Below are 20,262 nucleotides of genomic sequence, written 5' to 3' on the forward strand. Positions count from 1 at the left end.
AGGGTGGTGTGTGCAATAACTGAAACTAGGCTGCAATCTGCTGTAATGCACAATCAACATGTTCTGTTACATGTCTGTACAGCACAGCACACTTCAATGTAACTTCCTTTTTCCTATGGGAACGGTGACTAACTGCTAAGTCAAAAGCCAATCATAATACACAAATGGCAGCAGTTTACAGACATGGCAATATGGCAACTATAGGTTTTGTTGTTGTCAACTTTGGTTAGTTTGTTTAATGTTATATGCAGCAGAAAAGGGGAAGGCAAAGGAAGAAGAAACATGAGAAACTTTTTGTCTTGTTTCTACTCAATAAAAAGCCTTCAGAGATTATGTTGCTACCAACAGCAGTTCCTGCTTACAAAAGTGATGGTGCCCAGTGAATACTGTCAAATTAGGTCGGTTATCATGCATGTCTTGTACAGCATGTGGGTTAATGGATTTCAGAGCTGATAAATGCCTTTGTAGTATGGAAAGGCATGGGGAAAACCTAAAAGCTGGAAGATTCAGTTGTTAAAATTAAAGGAGGCCAGCTGAGCATGCCTAGTTGCATTTTGCTGTCCATCAACCCATCATGGTCAATCTTTAATGCCAACTTCAAAGAAGTAATAAGGGATGCATAGAAGAAGTCACACACACATCTCATAAAACAAAATTTATCTTTAATTTGTAAGTGTCAACAGCAGTACAAAAGATGGAGTGATGGTGAATAGATTAAGGGTAGAGAGGACAGTCTTGAGGTAAATGAGCATAAATAGGCAGTCTTATAGACACTCCCCTGAGGGGTCTAAACCCCTATCATGGCATATACTGTATCACCCAAGGATGACATGTTTAACATATCAGGAAAGCACCTTGTGCAAAAAAAAAAAAAAATAAAAAAAATTTAAAAATCCCCCCCACCCAAAACATGTAGGTAAGGTGCCAACATACACCAGAACATACTGTATATGGACAGTGTCTTTCAATTTTGTCTTTTCCATTAATAACTGAGGCAGAGGAGGAGAAGACTCTTAAAAGTACCACTGAAAGATTATTTAATATTTAATTTACCTCACGTCAATACTGCACAACATAATCCAAGAAGTCTGTTTATGCAATGAAGCAGAGCTAAGAATAACTATTCTCTTTTTTAAACTGAGAACAGATTTTTTTATTAAATCAGTATCCTTAGCAAACTTTTTTCTTTTTTTTTTTTTTTTTTTTTTTTTTACTGTATCAAGAGGAGAGTGTGAGATGTGATGGCAACCTTTAAGTTCATTTAAAAACTTTACACTGGACTGTACAAGATTTTTTTGATAAACTATTTACATTTTCAGACTTTAAAACATATTCAAAGCAGCAATAGACACTAGTTTTTCCTCTAAACGCCCAAATCATTACCGGCCACGGGCCCAGGTAGGTACCTGCATTGTATATAGAATTTCTACAAAGAAAACCTGCCCATTAAGTTAGCCAGTGGGTGTCCAACGAGCAGCCCTCGCATTAAGAGCTGCACCCACAGTGTTGCTATAGGAATCGAAGCATAGTACCTTGACAAGGAGTCTCAGTTGTCCCAACAGCTCTACACAAACTTTACAATTTGAAACAGCAGCTAGCATGTCAGTCCAGCATGTCAGTGAATTGTGCTGATTAAATTAACATAGAGTACAATCTCACAATATACATCACAAACAAATTACAATGTCAGGAAATAAGAGTTACAGTAAGATAAGTTATGTAGTAACAGCTTATAAGCTTGTCTTAATGTAATAAAAAAATTTTTACATGGGAAATACAATAATGAATGAACATAAATGCTAAGCATTCTAGTTTGCTACAAGCTGAAGAAGGGTACAAGAAAAAAAACATTGCTTTCTAAAAAGCAAAACACAAATGACAAAGGAAGACAAACGGAGAATGCACACTAGCAGGTCTGCAATGTGCAGCATACAAACAGTTAAATATTTGCACATTCCCCATACTCCAAGAGCACCAAGGACCTCACTTGTGGTTTTTAGAAAGCGGAAATTACAAAGCAAGCCATGTCACTAAGTTGCTTTATAGCTTTCATATTGCCATAAATACCAATTTGATAAGTTTTCCTTTAGCCCAGCTCACCCCACCCCACCCCCTTTTTACCCAGTGTGTGAAATCTCAGAATACTTCTTTGTCACCATTTCCAACAAACCTGGTAGTTAAAAAGGGCGATGGATTAAAATGAAATCTATTTGCATATACATTTTTTTTCCCTTCTGTAGCAGGACATTACAGTATATCAAAAATGTAGTTTGATCTGAGAAGAATCACAAATATTAATGGGTTATACAAAAAAAAAAAAGGTTTGGGGGAAGTTTTTTTTTAAAGGAAAAAGAGTGTTTTGTAAAAGATCAAATGAGGTCATATAGTATTATTCTTTTAAAAGAACATGCTTAAGTGCCACCTTGAATCTTAAAAAAGCATGCAAAATACCAAGGGTCCAAGCCCATTCTTTAACTTCTCATAAAAACATGAAGAACTCTATCATACATTCTGCTGGCTGCATCTCCAGGGCAGTTGTTCACACTGTGGCCCTGGCTCAGCAAAATTTGCCCCGCTTAACGCCAACGCTTTACTGGTCCTCATGACTGCCATGGAAGTACTAACGTGCTTAAAATTAAGCAGGTAGATAAGTGTTTTGCTGGGGGAGAATGGGGGTGTTAATCTTGTAGCATGTTTTGCTAGGAAATGATTCTGAAATGCCGTGCCTTTGATAGGACCAAAAACCAAAACCAGAAAGCCAACCCAGAGAGAGGACTGTTTTAGGTTTCATTGGGAGGTGGTTGTGTTTGTACTCAAAAGCAGGAACTGCCCACAGCCGACTGCTGTACTCTTTGCACAGGGTATCATAGTTATTGCGACTAATGCTGCTGTTTGATTCGCATTCCCATCCCGGAGCAATCCCATCTTTGCCCACCCCCTGCCTCATGCTGCACCTAAGTACACTGATTTAGGAGCACGTTGCGATTCCATGTATTCTCAGCAGGCGTTTTCACAAGCTAAATGGTGATACCCAAACATACAGGCAGAGCAGAATCAGGCCACTTCATCAGAGCAATTTCTCCATGTAAACCTGAACCCTGAAAAGTAGTTCTGTTTCCGTTAAGACTTTTTCCTTCCATTTTTATGAAATATGAAGTGAACTATTCTAGCTGGTATCAGACTGTTTCAGGAGTGTTCTTCTCTTGAAAATAAGTATTTTATATTTTTCCAAAAAGAAAATATATTGTATCTGTTAATTAAATAAACTGTTCACAGAGAAAATAGTATTACTATATTTGTGCATTACCTGAATGGAGTTGTTATTTTTTTCAGTCAGAGTTATTAAGGGGGGCTCAAGCACAACGCTTAAAAAGCAATTCCACAAGTCCTCTTTGTGTATTGTGTGAACAATTTCCCTTGGTATTATAGCCTAATATGACAATAACATGATTTAATGAATGTAGAAAATAAAGGTTTGATATCATAATCTTGACTGCATTGCAAGGGCCATCTTAGTCATGATAATCTTTCCAGGGATATGCTTTTGTCTTCCAAATGCGGTTCTTGTTAAGAAGTAAAATGTTTCATCAGTTTTACTTGGATTCAGAAGACTGTGTTTGCTACCAAATGTATCAGAAATTTGGTATGTTTAATGTATCAACTTTCTAAAAAGAAAGTATTCTGTGTTTGTGGAATATGCTATTAAAAATCAGTGAGAGCACAAGTGAGGCATCTTGCTGTCCCAGCTACAGGTCCACAATACTGCGCTCACACTGCGGGTGTAAATTCAGCATCTACATGAGGTACAGTGACTTGTCAGCATTTAATATGGACCAACATACACTGATATAGAACAAAAGTAAATACATAACTTATACTTCACTAAGTATCCATGAACAAAAAATAAAATTCTATTTCCTATGTTATATTTACACAATTTAAAAAAAATCTAAAATGAGATGGTAAATTCATCAAAAACTTTGTTTTGAGCTCCGATTAATAGAGTAAAAATGTTGTTTTTTATCCTTATGATTGTCCTTCCTTGATTTCTACTGACATTTTAGAGCCAATGTCGGCTAATAAATACAATAAAATGCTCATAGGCACAATTCAGATTTGAACATGTTCCTCCCACTCCCCCAGCCAATAAATGCAATTTTTACCAGCTGGCGATTCCTGAACAGCCAATCATTTTCAAGAATGTGGCTTTAATGTACAGAGCATCAGCACTGAGGCAGGGCTGGAGCTAAAACAAAGTGTTCATACATACATGTATTTTGCATAAATAAATGAAATAACAAGACATAAAAATGACTCAAATCCGGCAACTGTGAGGCAGGCCCACACGAGTCGAAACAGATGACTTTTGTTCATGTAGTTTTCGTACAACAGTTTCACATTAGTCAGAAGTGATAAAAAATACCATTTATATCCAGTGCTTATAACACTTATGAAACAACATCTGTGAGTGTGTGTTTTTTTGTACTACAAGCAAAATCAAGTTTCAGTCCTAAAGAACAGTCCTTTGTTCTCCACAAGCCTGCAGAATATTATTTTGGCATGGTCATAAAATTTAAAAAAATTAACCAACTAATCTAAATGTTTGCCTTTGTGCAAAAAAATAATTACATAAAATACAATGCTAGCAATACAGCATTCTACCTATGCAACAAAACCAGAAAAAAAGAGAGCAAGAGAGAAAGAAAGTGACATGGGGGGAGGGAGAGAAACTTCTAACTGGAGAATTATGTAAGACATTAATAAATAGTCACTTTTTTTAGGAAACAATGGTATCCTCCCCCCAAACTGAGCTGAATGTATTAAAAACATTTTAAATTCCCAAGCAATTATAAGAACAAAACCCACTTTCTATCAGTACCTTAGCCAGCTTAAAGAGGGCGCTCACCAGCTAACGACACAGCATATGCCTTTAAAGTCTTGGCTAGACCAGTTTATTGCTTATTAGACATGGACTCAGAACACATTTAAATAAATATTAAAAATATAGCATTTTGTTCCAAATTACAAGATGGTCAGAGAAATTTGACCATTGTGTTTCTATGCCATTATCTTTATAAATTGTCCTGTAAACTGAACAATCTTCTTTGTTCTGGGGGTTGTTCTCGCGCACTTGAACGTGATTCCTACAGTGGTGACAATGGCTGCCTCTGCTCAAACCGGTGTTAGTGGGGCTATGAGGAAAACGACTACTCCCGGTGCAGCATCTCATCATTGCAGCTCACACGAATTTCTGCAAGACGGGATGATGGCACGAGGACAGCCAGCATTAACACTATACTTCTTGCATTGCCTGGGCCCTAAACAAAGCCCATTCAGCTCTGTGGGAAGATTCCCACAGACTTCAGGAGGAGCTGCTCTAGGCCCACTCCTACCTCTCAGCCTGAGTCTGAATTTGTCACCGATGTACTGAACATATCCAATTCAAAATAAAAGCTGAGCAAGCTGAGCTTCAGCACCACATGTATTCATCAGGCCCATTGGATCTGCATACATACACAGTGATGTATTTGTGAACAGGAGTGGAGTGCAAGGGAAAAAAATAAATGCCATTTCTTTTCTGTCTCTGAAATTTAATAAATTTGCAATCTTTGAGTATCTTTCTCATGTATACTTCCCAGAATTTTCTGTAGCAATTGTTTCTTTGTTTCTAGCTTTCTTTTTGTTTTTTGTAGGCTTTGTTTCTAGCAGTAACACAAATGAAAATTTTAGTTTCTATAGCACCTTACATCCAAAGATCCCAAAGCACTTGACAATCGTTCATCAAGATCTAGTTCACATTCCCACACGACTAATGGTCAAGAAATATTTTTGATGCACCATTTTCCCAGCTTTGCAAATCAGATTGTTTTGTGGCCTTCCCTCCCCCACTACGAGTCTCACATATAAATCACTGCATAAATACTTAAGGTAACAAACAGTTCCTTCAGGTGACAACAGGAACATGATGGATGGAGCCACGATTCACTGCAGGATTCTACAGGCCCTAAAAATTCATCATGGTGGACTCTACGTGCAGTTTGGATTTTGCATCTGCCTTTGCTGTCTAAGTATAGAGGTTTGTAACCATAAACACAATTTTTTAGGAATATCTCTACTGTATGTACATATAAAAGTACTCACTTTATTTTGCATTACATTGTTTCCAAGTGCTCCTTGAACATACAGTGTTACAGGAACAACTGAATTTCTCACTCATAAATGTCATGTTCATTTTAGTAGCAGGTGCACTTTTATTTTCATATACTTGTGTAATTTAGGGGAGGAGGAAGAAGGGGGTCTTTAAAATATCAATAAGGAATTGTAAGTGTAATGCCACCAACAGTACTTTTAAAAATAAATATTAAGTATTTGGACCCTTGACATTCTGGAATGAATAAATTATTTAAGAGAAATTGTGTTAAGACTGAATGCAAGGGTTAAAAGCAAAGGGGTAGAGAATGTAATCAGGTGGCCTCACACTGCTAAGACAGGCCCGTCCATAGCTGGTGATCGCTCTTTTGTGCTTACTTCAAATTTCACACTAATGGCACATCAAGAGGCAAAAGCAATTGGGCACATGCACTATGGCAACCATGTTCACTACTTAAGAATATCCTGTCTCCAGATTCCTGAGTACTTTACCATATTCTGGAAAAATTAGGTTTTATATATAATTGTTTTAAGATGCCAAAGGATTGTCTAAGACTTTACAGTGTCTCCTTTAAGACTTTTTTTTTTAAAATGTTAAGATTCAAAAGTTATGAAAAGTTTGGCACATCAGAAGTTCAGCTATACATATGGAAAAAAATGGAATTCAGAGACTATTTTTTAAAGACGAGCTATGATGCACAGATGTGCACACTTGTGGACTTGTTCTGTTTCACAATATGAAATCTGCAGGTTTTGTTTTCTAAAATAATCCAGAATAAAAACACATTCACAACCTGTAGGCTGGCACAGCATACCTGAGTGAGAATGTATAACCCCCATCTAAAACAGTAACTTAAACCTTTATCAGCATCCAAACGGAAAAAGACAAAAGGTAAGACTTGTAAGACAGCTATTGATTCATATAAGTTTTCAAGTCCTGATGTCTGATATTTAATATACGTCTTCATCTAAATTAAAAAAAAACCAAAAACAAAAAACCCAAGTTCATGAAAAATTAGGGAAACAATCTGTCTCACACATTAAGAAACATTTAAGACCATTCTGCTGATGTAACTGTAGGAGCCACACATGCATGCAGGCTCTTTAAGAACTTGTGTTCAAAAAAAACCCAAAAAAACCCAGATGAGTCCGAGTACTTTAATTCTGTGAACACTCCTCAGTTGGCACTGACTGCCTCATGGGCTTCATTTTCACTACTATAGTCTGATTTGGGATCATCCTCATAGTCCTCGTACATTTCTATTTCATCCTCTCCATTTATCATTTCATTTCCAGCAAGGCTTCCGCTGTCCGTCTTCATACCGTAAGTGCTCTGAATGACGGGGATGCTGGGCTCAGGGCTGGCAGAGGTGCTCGAGCAATCTGATGTCATCTGAGGTGATGGTGTGGTAGTCGCCATGGTAATAGCACCAGGATAGACAACCCCTGTTCCCGTGGTGATTGGAATTTGAGGCTGTTGTCTGGAAGGAAAAACAAGAGGGGAACGTGATTTCCTGTGCTCGGAGGAGGGGAGACTTACTGCAAGTCCAAATGAAAGAGAACTGGGTGGTTTCCTAGAAAGGCTGCATGCATTCCTCTGGGGTTCACAGGCCGGTCCTCTATGGTATTGGTTCATCTTAACTCCTCTCAAGAACAACGGCAGAGTAAACTGTTTATTAACTACCAGGCATCGATTCTTTTATGTCTTTATTTAAATCATACTGCAAATGAGCACTTGGACAGAGATCATCAAAAGGCTGCAGGCACCTGTCTCATGTCTAACTGCTACTGTAAACATCATGTATCCAAAATCTAAATCCTCCAAACTCCTGACAAGACCTTCTGTTAATGAGGGGGCTTCAAGATTACCTGTAGGCACCTAAAATGGCAGACAGTTGACTAAAGAACATTGTCTAACCATAAGTATGTAATTTACTATATAAGTGCTAGTAGGTAGGCTCCTGCATCACTTAAGAAATACTTTTGATACTTTATTGCTAGCTTTTGATTTTTATTTAAATCCATGATCAGAATGCCATTTGTTCTTCAGGATTTAATGTGTAAGACTGAGTTTTTGAAGCAAAGTACTTTAAAAAAAGAACAAATGTTCTTTTTTTTTCTATGGTAATGGGCAGTCTACAGAAATTAAGACATCCTCCTGAGGGCCCAATATCAGATCTGATTTATTCTGACAATGCAAATACATGAGAAGACTCAATTAAGGGTGCACTGCCTCTATTTTTGACACATCTTACTTTCTGATACCCAGCTTTGCACTGTGTAATGTTGCTTTTTCATGAGTGTGTGATTTTAAGCATTCTGGAGCAGTACCACACTTCAGTTCTAATAGGCTTATATCAATGCCAGTCAAGAAATTCAACTCGAGCTTTGCTGTAGGAATGTACATAGTTGTACTAAGGGATACAGCATCTTTTCTTACAGTGATGTATGTATATTAAAATGCTTTGCTGAGTAAAGATCAGGTTGCTGAAGCCATTCCATGGTCAAGCCCTTAATGGCTACAAATTAATTAAATCTACTTCTTACATTTGGGTTAGTTAACTAATAACATACTTTCTATACTAAAATACTCACAGAAATACTCTTATATTTTTTCTGGACCATTACCTTTAGTAAAGCTAAGAGAAAAAGAATGGGTGTACCTATTCTGAAGGAAGAGAATCTCCACTGTACTTCAGATGTAACACTGAATGAATATACTCCAGTACCAGAAATACCTAAGTGCCCTGGAAGATGCTGGTTTAGTATTTACTAGTTATTGAACATACATGCCTATTTGCATTATCTATTTAAAGAATCACGTATTCCCAACCTTCTTTAGAGCAATATTGACCAAGTATTAGAGATTATATAATTTTAGCAGGAGAACCAGTGTCAGGTGTGTTTGAATAGTCTAACGAATCTATAACTGCGTGACCACTGTGTCATTCTATACTAAAATTCAAAAGCACATTCCATGAACCAGTCTCTCACAAATCCTTAATCATTGGCTAAATCAATATGTAAAATACTGTAAAGCTTGTTTACAAGACCCTAAATGTTGAGTCTTTATTGTTCATTGATCAGACTCTGATATTGATAAATATCACACTACAGAGTTACTGCGAAACCAAAGTCCTTCAAGTTTGGGAACCAATACAATCAAATAATGAACACTGTGTATAAGACAGTATTAAAATAGCATGCAGTACTGTCATTGTTGTTACTGCTAGCCTGACTCTTAAAGCCTCTGCACAGCTTGAGAAATTCAAACATCTGTTGTACAAGTATGCTACACCTGGCTAGCAGTGAGCAAAAACATTGCGGTAATTCATTTGACACAGTCGTTATACTCCTGTTTGCAAATGATGATTTGCAGATGATTTACAAACAGCTAGGGATTTTTCACTAAATTTTCACTTTTAAAATGGTCTGATAAATGTTCTGTGAAAACAATTTTCAGCCAATGTATTTGCTTGCAAGTGATTTTCTGCAAACATCTTTAAATACTCTATCCATAAAATTGAACACCTACTTCACATGGGAACATTTCTGTTTTAGGATTAGTATAAACTATTACTGTTAAAAACCCACACGTATCTCCTGCACAGCTTTTGGACACAGAACATGCTCACATCAATGACTGTTTCCACCAAACAAAGGAAAAAGAAACCCACACATGGTCACAGCAAAATTCTATATAGTTGTCACCAGGCCATACACACTTAATTCTCTCTAATCTGCCCAGGAGACAACTGCTGGTACTAATTTTTTTCTGATATTTTTGAATAAATAAATTCACAAAACAAAGCATCGCAATAGTTCATCAAAGAACACCACAGTATTAATGCCACATTTTGAGAAAAGTTGTTTTTACAACTCTTCTAATGACAGTTGTAGAATATCCTCAAAGAATGATTGCAAGCTGCTATTGTGTTATAGATGACGCTAAGGATCAGAACCCTAATATATACCCCTACCCCCAAAAAGAGTTTTCATTTTCTTTAGAAGCAAACTGCCTTTATATAAGCAGGGGAAAAAAATCTGCTTTCTTTTTATAAGAAGGGGAACTAATCTGTTTAGGACAAGGCTGTGAGGTATCTTGATAAAATGATGGTTGTCAGTGTTAAGTCCTAAAGGACAGGCCTAGGTTAATAAATTCAGATATTCTTTCTAATGCTTATCAAGTCAGCAAAACCCTTTTGCATACCCATACTTCAATGGGCCAGGGTACATTTGTCCAAGTACCACCCATTTCAAAGTATAAAGGGAGAAGGTCATCTGAGCATAACGAAGCAGAATTTACAGAGATACCTTTTACTAGAGAATGCACCAAATATGTGGCAAACTATAGAGTGAATCTAACTGGTAAATAACTTGATCGGTGTAACAGGAAACTTAAAGGCTTACAGAATTTGTCATTCATAAATGCAGTTCTTTTTTTATGTGTTAGGTGTGCATACCTGCTGTTGGGTGGGTAAAACTGTGAGCTTTAAATTACCTGTATTTCACTGTGGAGCTGTAAACATGTGGTAGCTGTGCCACCTAAATGGGAAGGGTCTCAAACTGCTACTTGTTTGCTAGCAAAAATTTTCTAGCACTTAAACATGGGCACCCACACCCCCCTAGTAACTGGATACCTGCCTCTCACTTGAGCCCTGTTTGTTTAGAGCTCATCAGGTTGTCGCTGTAAATTCTGCTCAAGTGGCTGCATTACACCCCAGAAAGCCTTATTTTAAGATATCACAAACTATATGGATGGCATACATTACTGGAGATGAGTGTTATCATTATCTAACTAATTAAATTTTACAGGGTGGGGAAGGGAGAAGAAATCAGAGCATTTCTTTAAATGCTAACCGCTCTCCCTGAAAGGAAGAGTTGGAGTCTCTAACCTATGGCTCTGGCCATTATGTTTTCTTTTATTTGTAGTTCTTCAAGGCATTCATGTTAATGGTATTTTTTATAACATTAAATTCCACATTTTTAATCCTTCTATCTAGCTAGAGTTTGGCTGTCATAGGACTTTGGATTGAGGAGATAAAAACGTGATTTACTGCAAGCTACAGGTTATAATTCAGCTCAGCTGCACATGGTTAGAGCAAGGATGTTTTCTGCCTGGTTAAGATTTCCAGGACCCAACATTAATCTTCCTATCTCTTAAGATTTGTGAGGAATGGTGTCGCACGGCTACGTACCCTGGCTTCAAACCACTCCTGTCTCCACCATCTCCTCTTTGCCAAAGAAACCCTTATGTGGCTAGTTACTACAGGTCACTTGTCCCTCTGCTCTGCCAACTTTGCTAACGTGTCTGTCCGGTCTGGGGCCCAAAGATTTGGCCCAAAGCAGTTAGGTCAATATAAAAGAAAGAGGTAACATGACAATTCTTTGATCAATTGACCTGCTCACAAGTTTGTGGCATTAAGATTCTTAGGACTTTCCTGGAGAGTGTTCCACTTTTGCAAAACTAGCTAAACATTTAAATTGGCAAATTACCATTGTTTTCTGATCCCCTCCCAACTATTTTCTGACAGCTCTTTAAATGACTGAAACAAAATCAATTGCATTAAGGAAAATGCTTACATGCTACACACCCCTGAAACTTACATTCCCATAAGGAATGAAATAACAGTAAATCTCACAAAAGCACCCATTGTGTACTTACTTTACGTTCAAGCTACAGGAGTATAATATTACAGCCTTATTGCCTTATTCAAAACTGTAGTCTAGCAACATTCAGGATATGTGTGTACAGTAGTTATAAACACTATAAAGGCTTTATTCTAAACATCTTACACTGGTGAAACACAAAAAAGTTACTGCTTACATCATTTTGCAGAGAAATGTATATATCATATACTTACTTGTATTTTGAGTGTATTAGACTGCAAAAATGACTGAGAATTGTATTATTTTTGTAATACAAGGCAACAAAAGACAGACTCTTAACTTAAAATGTCTGAATTTATGGTTTATGTATGATCCATTTGTTCACATTTACTTATGCATTACAAAAAAAGTACTATTGAAGATAAATTGTAAATCACTTGAAGTCTGTTCAGGGATTAACTTACACTGAAGTTATCACTCAAAACTTCCCATTAATAATTTTGTTATTAAAAAGAACTCAATTATTTTAAAGACATAGCTGGCTCCAGATTCAGCTTCCATTAGATTAAAACCAGCAATTTTTAATATATTCTGCATTAAACACAAATTATTTCTGTATAATATCTGCTTCATTTGGAACAAAATTAATTCATGTAGGGATGCAATAGAAGGCCGACGCACATTTTTAAGTTCCACTTTGTTTTTTAAAATACTTCCCAGTTCCTGGATTTTTGTGCTGGGCTATCACATATATAACATCTCAAAACATGAATTTCCTGCCCAATTTATTCCAAGAAATCTTCACTCTCATTCAATTCTTTGGAAACTTTTCTTCAAAAATCAGTACAGAACCTGGCCATTCACTAGCTTATTTCTCTATTTTATCTGAAACTATGGCTAGTTTGTATATTGATATTCTCTAAACAACTTTTGTGCATCTTACCAATGTTTATCAAAGAATGCAGTTCACTGAAGTAAGCAGTATGAGCTTTTTGCATCTTAAAAGGTCAAGAGGTGTAAAACTCAGTATGTTTGGGGGTGGGGGTGGGGTGTTCTAGCTGTACACGTAGCAGAACTATTTTATGCTAGCCAATGGCCCACCCAAGGGGATCTGATAGGAACAAGCCATTCCTGGATTAAGCCATAAATGTATATTTGGTATAAGAGAGTACCAAACACAAATATAAAAGAATAGAATTTTTCTTATTATTTATACTTTCCTCTAGCCACCTATTTTGAAGGTCTCTCTTTGTCTTCACACATCTCCTATTTATCTTTTTATTCTCTGTTGATGATTTTGACATACCCATTTCCAACTTAATTGATATGTTCCTTAAAACAAAACACCCAACAGCAGGACTTCAACCAGTATGAAGCACTTGGCACATTTCATTGGAGTCTATTATGTACTTTTGTTTCCCATCTTACACTGAAATATTTACTGTAAACATAGAATATGTTCAATCCCAAAATACACATTTGTCTCCTATTTCATTCTGAAAAGGAAACTGCATCTCAACTCTCACGTCTACAGTTCTGAAGGACGGTTTATACTGTTTGTTCCATCAAAACAGTGGAAAAATGATGGGTGTACAAGGTCAGTTAGAAAAACTCCCAGCTGATACTTTATGCGATATTTAGGTTAAACACAAGGAAGAGTAAGTTTAAGTTGTTGATGGACTCAATTACTGTGTTTCACTTAATTATAATCTGATTTGGATGAAATGTTGCTTTTTATTACTCAGTAAGCTATTCTGCTGAAATAAATGATGGCAAGTTTTATATTTCAGTTCAAAAAAGCTGTCCCAGTCTGTTTTTTTCACCCTTTTTGCTTGGTTTCTTCCAAGAATTTTGTTTTCATTTTTTCTTTAGAGAAAAAGGGAATTTGGGGCAACGGTGGGAAGTCACAGAAAAGCATGAAATAACTGTTTGAAATCACAGCCTGTGTTTCCTCAGTGTTTCCACAATTTGTATCGAACTGCAACATGGATCTCATTTCACCATTACTGAATGCATCCATTAGACTTCATATCCCCTTTTTCATCACTTGCATAACTAAAAGTTGTTGGTTTTGATAAGGTCCACTGCATCATTATATACGTGCACAAAGGTAACTGACTCTTACTTTAAACTTCTTCAACATGGATAGAGCATGGTGAAGTGAACTTAGCATAAATACGAATTAAAACCAATCCTTTCAAAAAAATGATTACATTCTCATGGTATTTGTAATGATACTGTTTGATATATGAGAAAGATGTTACATTTAGGTTGCATCAGCAGTTTAATTCTGAATAGTTTTCATTACTTTTTTTTAAGAAAAAAACACAAGTAGGCACTTTTAGGAGTTTCTTAAATCCATCCTCCGCATTCAGCTCCATATTTAGCCACCACTTCCAATGTGTAAAATGCTACTGCTTAATACTGTTTTGAATTAGCAAACAATTCTCAGATTGTTCAGTCTGGTGTTTTGGCATTTATTTTGCATTTCTTGTGTAGATGTGATCTAGTCTGTCAATCTGCTTTGGAAGACAGAAGCTAGAGTTTCATTCCCTCAATCTGAATGTAATTTGTGATGTGCTGTATAAATTCAGATTTCTGTTTAGAGTTCTATGTACAATTTTGATGGAAGCCTATTAGTAAACAATTTCCCTTAGAGTGAAGAATAAAAAACAATGTCAAAACTATAGACTGGAAGGCTATTTCAAGATATCAAAAACACTTCTATGTACTGATTGAAGAAAGAGCCCACATTGTTGCAGGCTGTACCACAAAATAATTGACTGCAACAGGAGTTCTGCAGCCCAAGCCAAAAATGAGGGCACATAATCGACGTCAAGGTCAATTATCTGGTAGTGAAGTACCAACAAAAGGAGACTATTGTGATTAGAGAAATAAGCAGAACATTGTGAATTTGGAAAGGCTGGCACTGGAGATAGCTTTTAGACTCTTTGTAAACCACCAGAAACATTGTGTTAGAGCACTGAGCATCACAGATTAATTCATAAAAAAACAGGAGAGAGAAATCAGTTATGGTGCAGTTGTTTCACTGGACTTTTTTTATCTTTAGCCTGGAGATCTTTCATAGTGCTGCTTTCTCTGCTGAAGATTAGAGGAAATACTGTTAAAAACACACAATGTTTTAAAATCTGTGCCAGGATCTTTCTGAGCCGTATACTCTGAGCTGTAAATCTACCCAGTCTTTCAATGCACTACTTGAATGGCTCTTCCTAAAACATCTATTTTTAAAATATTTTTTTCCACAGTTCTATATATAACAAAATTCCTAATAGCCTCATGCTATGATATTATTCATTCATGTATGTTCCTAATGTAACTGCTATTGCTTCTGCCCCTTTTCTGCCTCTCCTGCCTCCTTATTCTACATGGGAATACTCTTTTGTGTTTTCCTCTTTGTTCTTGTCTTAATTTAGGAAATGACCCTGGAGTCATTACTAACCCCGAATGGATTAGCTTACTAATAACTCACAAAAGACATGATTCAGAACTTTCAGGTTAATGGGAAACAACTTCTTTTGACTTTAAAGAATTCCACAATCAGTCTCATAGTCAACATTCAGTGGCAAACTGATAGTTCCATATTCCATGATATATCTTATGTTTTTAATAAGGTTTTACAGGTTCAAATCCTTACCTTCTAAATTATATTAGTCAGTAACTTAAACAGATAAGTCTATTCGTTTTCAACAGCATGCTCTGTCTTAGAAAACAATTACAACAATGGTACTCACCCTACAGTAAAAAACTGCCTCATCTCCTGTCTTCGAGACCTCATCAGTTGTTTGTATTCACCAATACGCAATTTCTTTCCATCAACAATGCAGGTACGTTTTGGTCGAGGTTTGTATTTGTAATTAGGATACTTTTCTAGGTGGATTTTACTTAGCCGTGCCTGCTCTTCGTAATAAGGTTGTTTCTCTTGATTTGACATGGACTTCCAGCGAGATCCTATTAACACAAAACATTAGAGAGTGCTCAAGTAAAGCAGGTTTAGCTTTACACATTTCTCACCATAATAAACAAATTTTAAATAAGTTAGTTAAATAAACTGATTTGAATTTAATAAATAAACTGATTTGAACTTAAAAGAACCTTGACGTTCAGATATTGCTGCAGACCACACATATGTAAATCTCTGTTAAATAGGTGCATTTAAAATCAATAGTTCTCAAAATCTCAGCCTCAGTCTACAAAACAGTCAATTTTTCACAATATGAGCATTAATCTGTGAATAATTCTATACCTTTGTAATACCATGCACATTCTTATGGTTGAGTAAGGTCTACAGCCATACTTTTACTGTTAGAAGCTTAACACATTGCCTAGGGATACATGCTTCTTTGATAGTTTTATGAGGATTTGGTTTATATATTCCTACTAATAGATATTAATACCTTGCTATGTAACAGGAAAAAATCATCAAAACCTTACAGATTCAAAAAAATTATGAGAAATCCCTTGCTGTCTCTGTGTTACATTTACTAATCTTCTGATATAAACTTGGCACCTACCATATTCTAAATCCTATTATGCATATTATCTTCCAGCCAGATGTAATAAATGCAGAGGACTGCACTGAGAAAGTTACCTTTAACAAACTTTTATTTAAAAAAAACAACAGTAAGCACATTGTAATTATATACACCACTTCAGGTACTGTAAACTCTCATTGAAAGCTGCACCAATAAAAAAGTTAAAAAATTAACACAGCGTACACAGGAAGAGGAAAAAGTATTCAGAACTCTCATATTGTTTATAAGGAGCTATCCAAACACTTGAATAGAGAAGGGATATTTTTTTCCAGGGGATAACAAAATGCAGAAAATAGCTTTTTGGTGTCTTTTAGATGAACAAAACGATTACAGCTGTGGTAAACGTGGGTGGAAGCTATTCTTTTACCAAGATTTTTCATACATCAACAAATGGAAAAGTTGTGTAAATATTATCCATAGCCAGCAGTACTCTGTGTCAGTTCTAATATTTCAGTCTCTTTTCTCATTGTCCTGGAAAAGTTGCACAGATATTATATGGACATAGAGTTATTTGTGGCAGAGCAGATACTGACAGGTTAATTCCATGGTTAAAAAATACTCAGTTTCTGGCACTTATGAAATATTTATGCTGGAAGTTTACATTTTAATGAATACAGTTACTATGCTCCTAATAGTTTTTTCACAGAATGCACACAAATAATATAGATTCCCTACAGCTGCCAACACTGAAACAGTACAGGTTTTATACAAAACTGAAAGGCTATTCATATAACTTACTTATATGGTAGACAAAAATATGAGAACTACTAAGTAAGATTTTAGAAGTTTTTGGACAAAGTAACATTTATTTCTATGTATTCCTGCCTCTGATTGAACTAACATGCAACAAACTTTGGTAAGAATGTATTTGAACTCAAAGTTTACAATAAAATGATTACAGAGGAAACTTGATTTTTACTTTTATTTATTACGAGTTACATTTGGAATCTGTCTTTCACTTCAAAGGCTCAGAAAGCAAATATAGGTTTTAACATTTCACCACTCATTCTCACGTATGTTTCTAATTCTCTGGAGGGGTCTTAAAAAGCAAATCAAAATTTCTCATAAATGAGCCAATTTATTTGCACAGTGGCAAAATATAATCCACAGTATATTCCCTGATCGTCCCAATCTATAAAAATTAAATATTAACTAAGACGTTCTCTAACTAAGCAATACTGTAATTGTATAATACTCGTGCTTCCTTAGCTTTTTGAACATTGTAACATTCTGAATCAACATCATTTTCCATGCAAGGAGGTATGCATGTACATGTCTTTTGAACTGTGCCAGGTTTCTTTCTTTGACACTGCACTATCTGACATAAACCTTTGATTTTTCTATTGTACTTTATTAATTTTTCCCAGTATTTAGTCTAGCAAGTACCATTTTGCATTCAGGTGGTTTGTAGTTCAAGTGATTTCTAATGGGGTCTTGCAGTCAGACCTTTTATCAGGATACACTCTTGCAGCAGATTTCACAGAACAATCCTTGTGAATGCTGCTAAGCCTTTAAAGCATGTTGAGACTCTGCTATTGAAAATAAAAAGCATTAGGGAAGGGGCAGAAAGGGAAAAGGTAGGGAATGAAAATGAAAACAACCCATGAGTCTTCATTTGTGTGCATTTCAGGAATTCGATTTCCAGTGAACATGTCCCAAACAAAATACAAACAAAAAAACAAAATTAGAGAAGTTACATATCCAAGAAGGAAGTAACTAGCCTACATCACCAGTAGAAATAATCTCATCTTTCCACCGCCTCAAAAATAACTAGCCTCTGCCAATTGCCGCTACTATAGCGGAGACTTCTAAGCTTTCCTCAGCTCTAGATAGGTCCCAATTACAATTTGTTCGGTCTTGCACTTACCTAGGATTTTGCTAATGTTGGAGTTGTGCATGTCAGGGAAGGCCTGGAGAATTTTTCGACGCTCATCCTTTGCCCAGACCATGAAAGCGTTCATTGGCCGTTTGATGTGTGGTTCGCTGCTGGCTCGGCCCCGCGAATCCCGGTAGACTCGAGCTTCAGCCACAGTGGCGCCTCCTGTTGGCCAACAATAATACTGCTGTAGTTTAGCTGCAGAGCCATTCATTGCTTTACTTCCTGTAATGTCAGGGCAGGAAGAAACGACATGGATGCAAAACATTATTATGTGGATGACGCAAGCACTTGCAGTGCTCTGTTTGTTTTAGCCTCGTTCTCTTTTGCTTTGGCTGCCGGATTGGGGGTGGGGGGTGGGTGGGGGATGGTGAGAGAGGGAGGGAGGGAGGATATCGAGTGATTTCAGTGTAATTGATCAGTCTCACCCAGCTGAAGGCATCAAGATCTGAGTAAGGAAATAAATTGGACTGGTATTTCTCCAGTTAAGGTATGGAGGTTTGAAAAAGTTTCCGTTTGGGACTTTAACGTAGCATACATGTTCTGAATGCTCAACAAAACTCACATAAAAGTTACACTTGAGAATCCAGACTGATGTAGACCTGTTCACGCAAGTAATTTACAATTACTTTGCTGCATAAGCAGTGTAAGCGCATGCCAAACATTTAATAAAATAAATTATATAGCACACCAGGTACATGCTGCTAGTTGTATGGATCTGATTATATTTTAAGCTGAACATTTTAAAGTCACATCTGCTTTACTGGAATTTTAGATGTGTCTTGGAGCATTTGATCACATATCTATGTAATAAAACTGTCTGCCTTCAACAGGTACATGCACAGCATCCTGGGGCTTCCGGAATGGGAGACCAGCACTCCAGCTTCTCCATGTCTGCTGTGCTTTAATGTACCCCAGTGCCTTGTCTTTACCCACCATCGATTCAACTTGTACATGCTAACCTTAACCAGCTTTTTGGATGCTTCCAGCCCTGCTTCTTGACCACAGACAGCAAAGCTTCATGGGGGTTTAGAGTTCACAGAGCTGAGTATGAGGTGTAAAACTAGTTAATGCAGGAGAAAGAGATAACCAAGCCTAGATAAGGCATGCCTTTACCAGAAAAACTTCTGCAATTGTGATGATCACGTATGTTTTTAGGGTTATATGTTAGCTATAAAAGAAAGGCAAAAAGTCTTTACAGTGGGAGAGTGACAGACTTAGTCTTAGGTCTCATCAAACTTCATATAATTTGATATCTTGAAAAAGCAAGGTACTTGACGACTAAGTAGCACAGCAATAGGCCTCCTTTTTTGTAAACTGTTACAGTTACCTACTCAATTTATTTGCCAAACAATATTAGTTCTTTACACTAGGTAAAACACTAAGATGCACTGATTGCAGTGACTGACTCACAAGTTTTTAGTTGAGCAAAACCTAAGTTTCCTAATTTAGTGTGAAAACACTGTAAGTCAGGTATACCATTTTAAAAATTCTATATAGGAAATACATTTACATGAAAAAAGTCCTAAAACAGAGGATGCATAACTAATACACTACCTTTTTGCTACCAGGTCCACAGTACATTAATTTCATTTAAAACGCACTGACCATACAGGATAAATTGATTTTGCTTTATATGGTGTTGACAGCCACGTTTATTGTGCAGTGAAATGTAGTGTAGTTTCAAGCTGACTATATCCATCAACACAGGGCAATATGCTGACTACTGGGCCAGATGAAGACATACATTACCCTGAGAGCAAAACACTCGTTCGTATACAGCAGTGTCTTCTCCTGAGGATCACCATGGTAATTTATGATGCCTCCAATGCCATTATGTTACAACTGACACCAATTTGGCAATTTGTATACTAACATGCGTACACATAAAAGACGACAGGTTTGTGGCAAATATGAGATGCAAAACTATTTTAATACTATTCTAAGTTAAGTACCATGCTACAGGTGTTCAGCATTTACAGGAGGCTGCAGCTGCAGTCAGCTTTTTATTGCAAAAAGGAACAGTAGTTTTGCTAAGCGACCTGCATATAGGACCAGCTTAGAGATATGTAT

The 20,262-nt window shown here is 36.6% G+C and overlaps 1 protein-coding gene across 12 annotated transcripts in view; it reads right to left on the reverse strand.

Annotated features, from left to right (window-relative positions):
• Positions 1-645: 645 nt before the first annotated feature.
• Positions 646-20,262, reverse strand: part of SOX6 (SRY-box transcription factor 6) — a 375,871-nt gene continuing 356,254 nt past the window's right edge. For 10 of the 12 annotated variants that reach the window (XM_056354363.1, XM_056354364.1, XM_056354366.1 and 7 more), the window contains 3 exons: positions 18,181-18,414; positions 15,513-15,729; positions 646-7,631 (listed from right to left, as the gene is read on the reverse strand). In XM_056354363.1, the coding sequence (XP_056210338.1) occupies positions 7,328-7,631; positions 15,513-15,729; positions 18,181-18,414 (755 nt within the window). In that variant the 3' untranslated portion in view covers positions 646-7,327. The remainder of the gene's footprint in view (positions 7,632-15,512; positions 15,730-18,180; positions 18,415-20,262) is intronic. The other 2 variants (XM_056354356.1, XM_056354357.1) reach the window with 1 other exon arrangement.

This window comes from Falco biarmicus, chromosome 10 (genome assembly GCF_023638135.1).
Source record: "Falco biarmicus isolate bFalBia1 chromosome 10, bFalBia1.pri, whole genome shotgun sequence".
In the NCBI taxonomy this organism is placed as follows: Eukaryota; Metazoa; Chordata; class Aves; order Falconiformes; family Falconidae; genus Falco; species Falco biarmicus.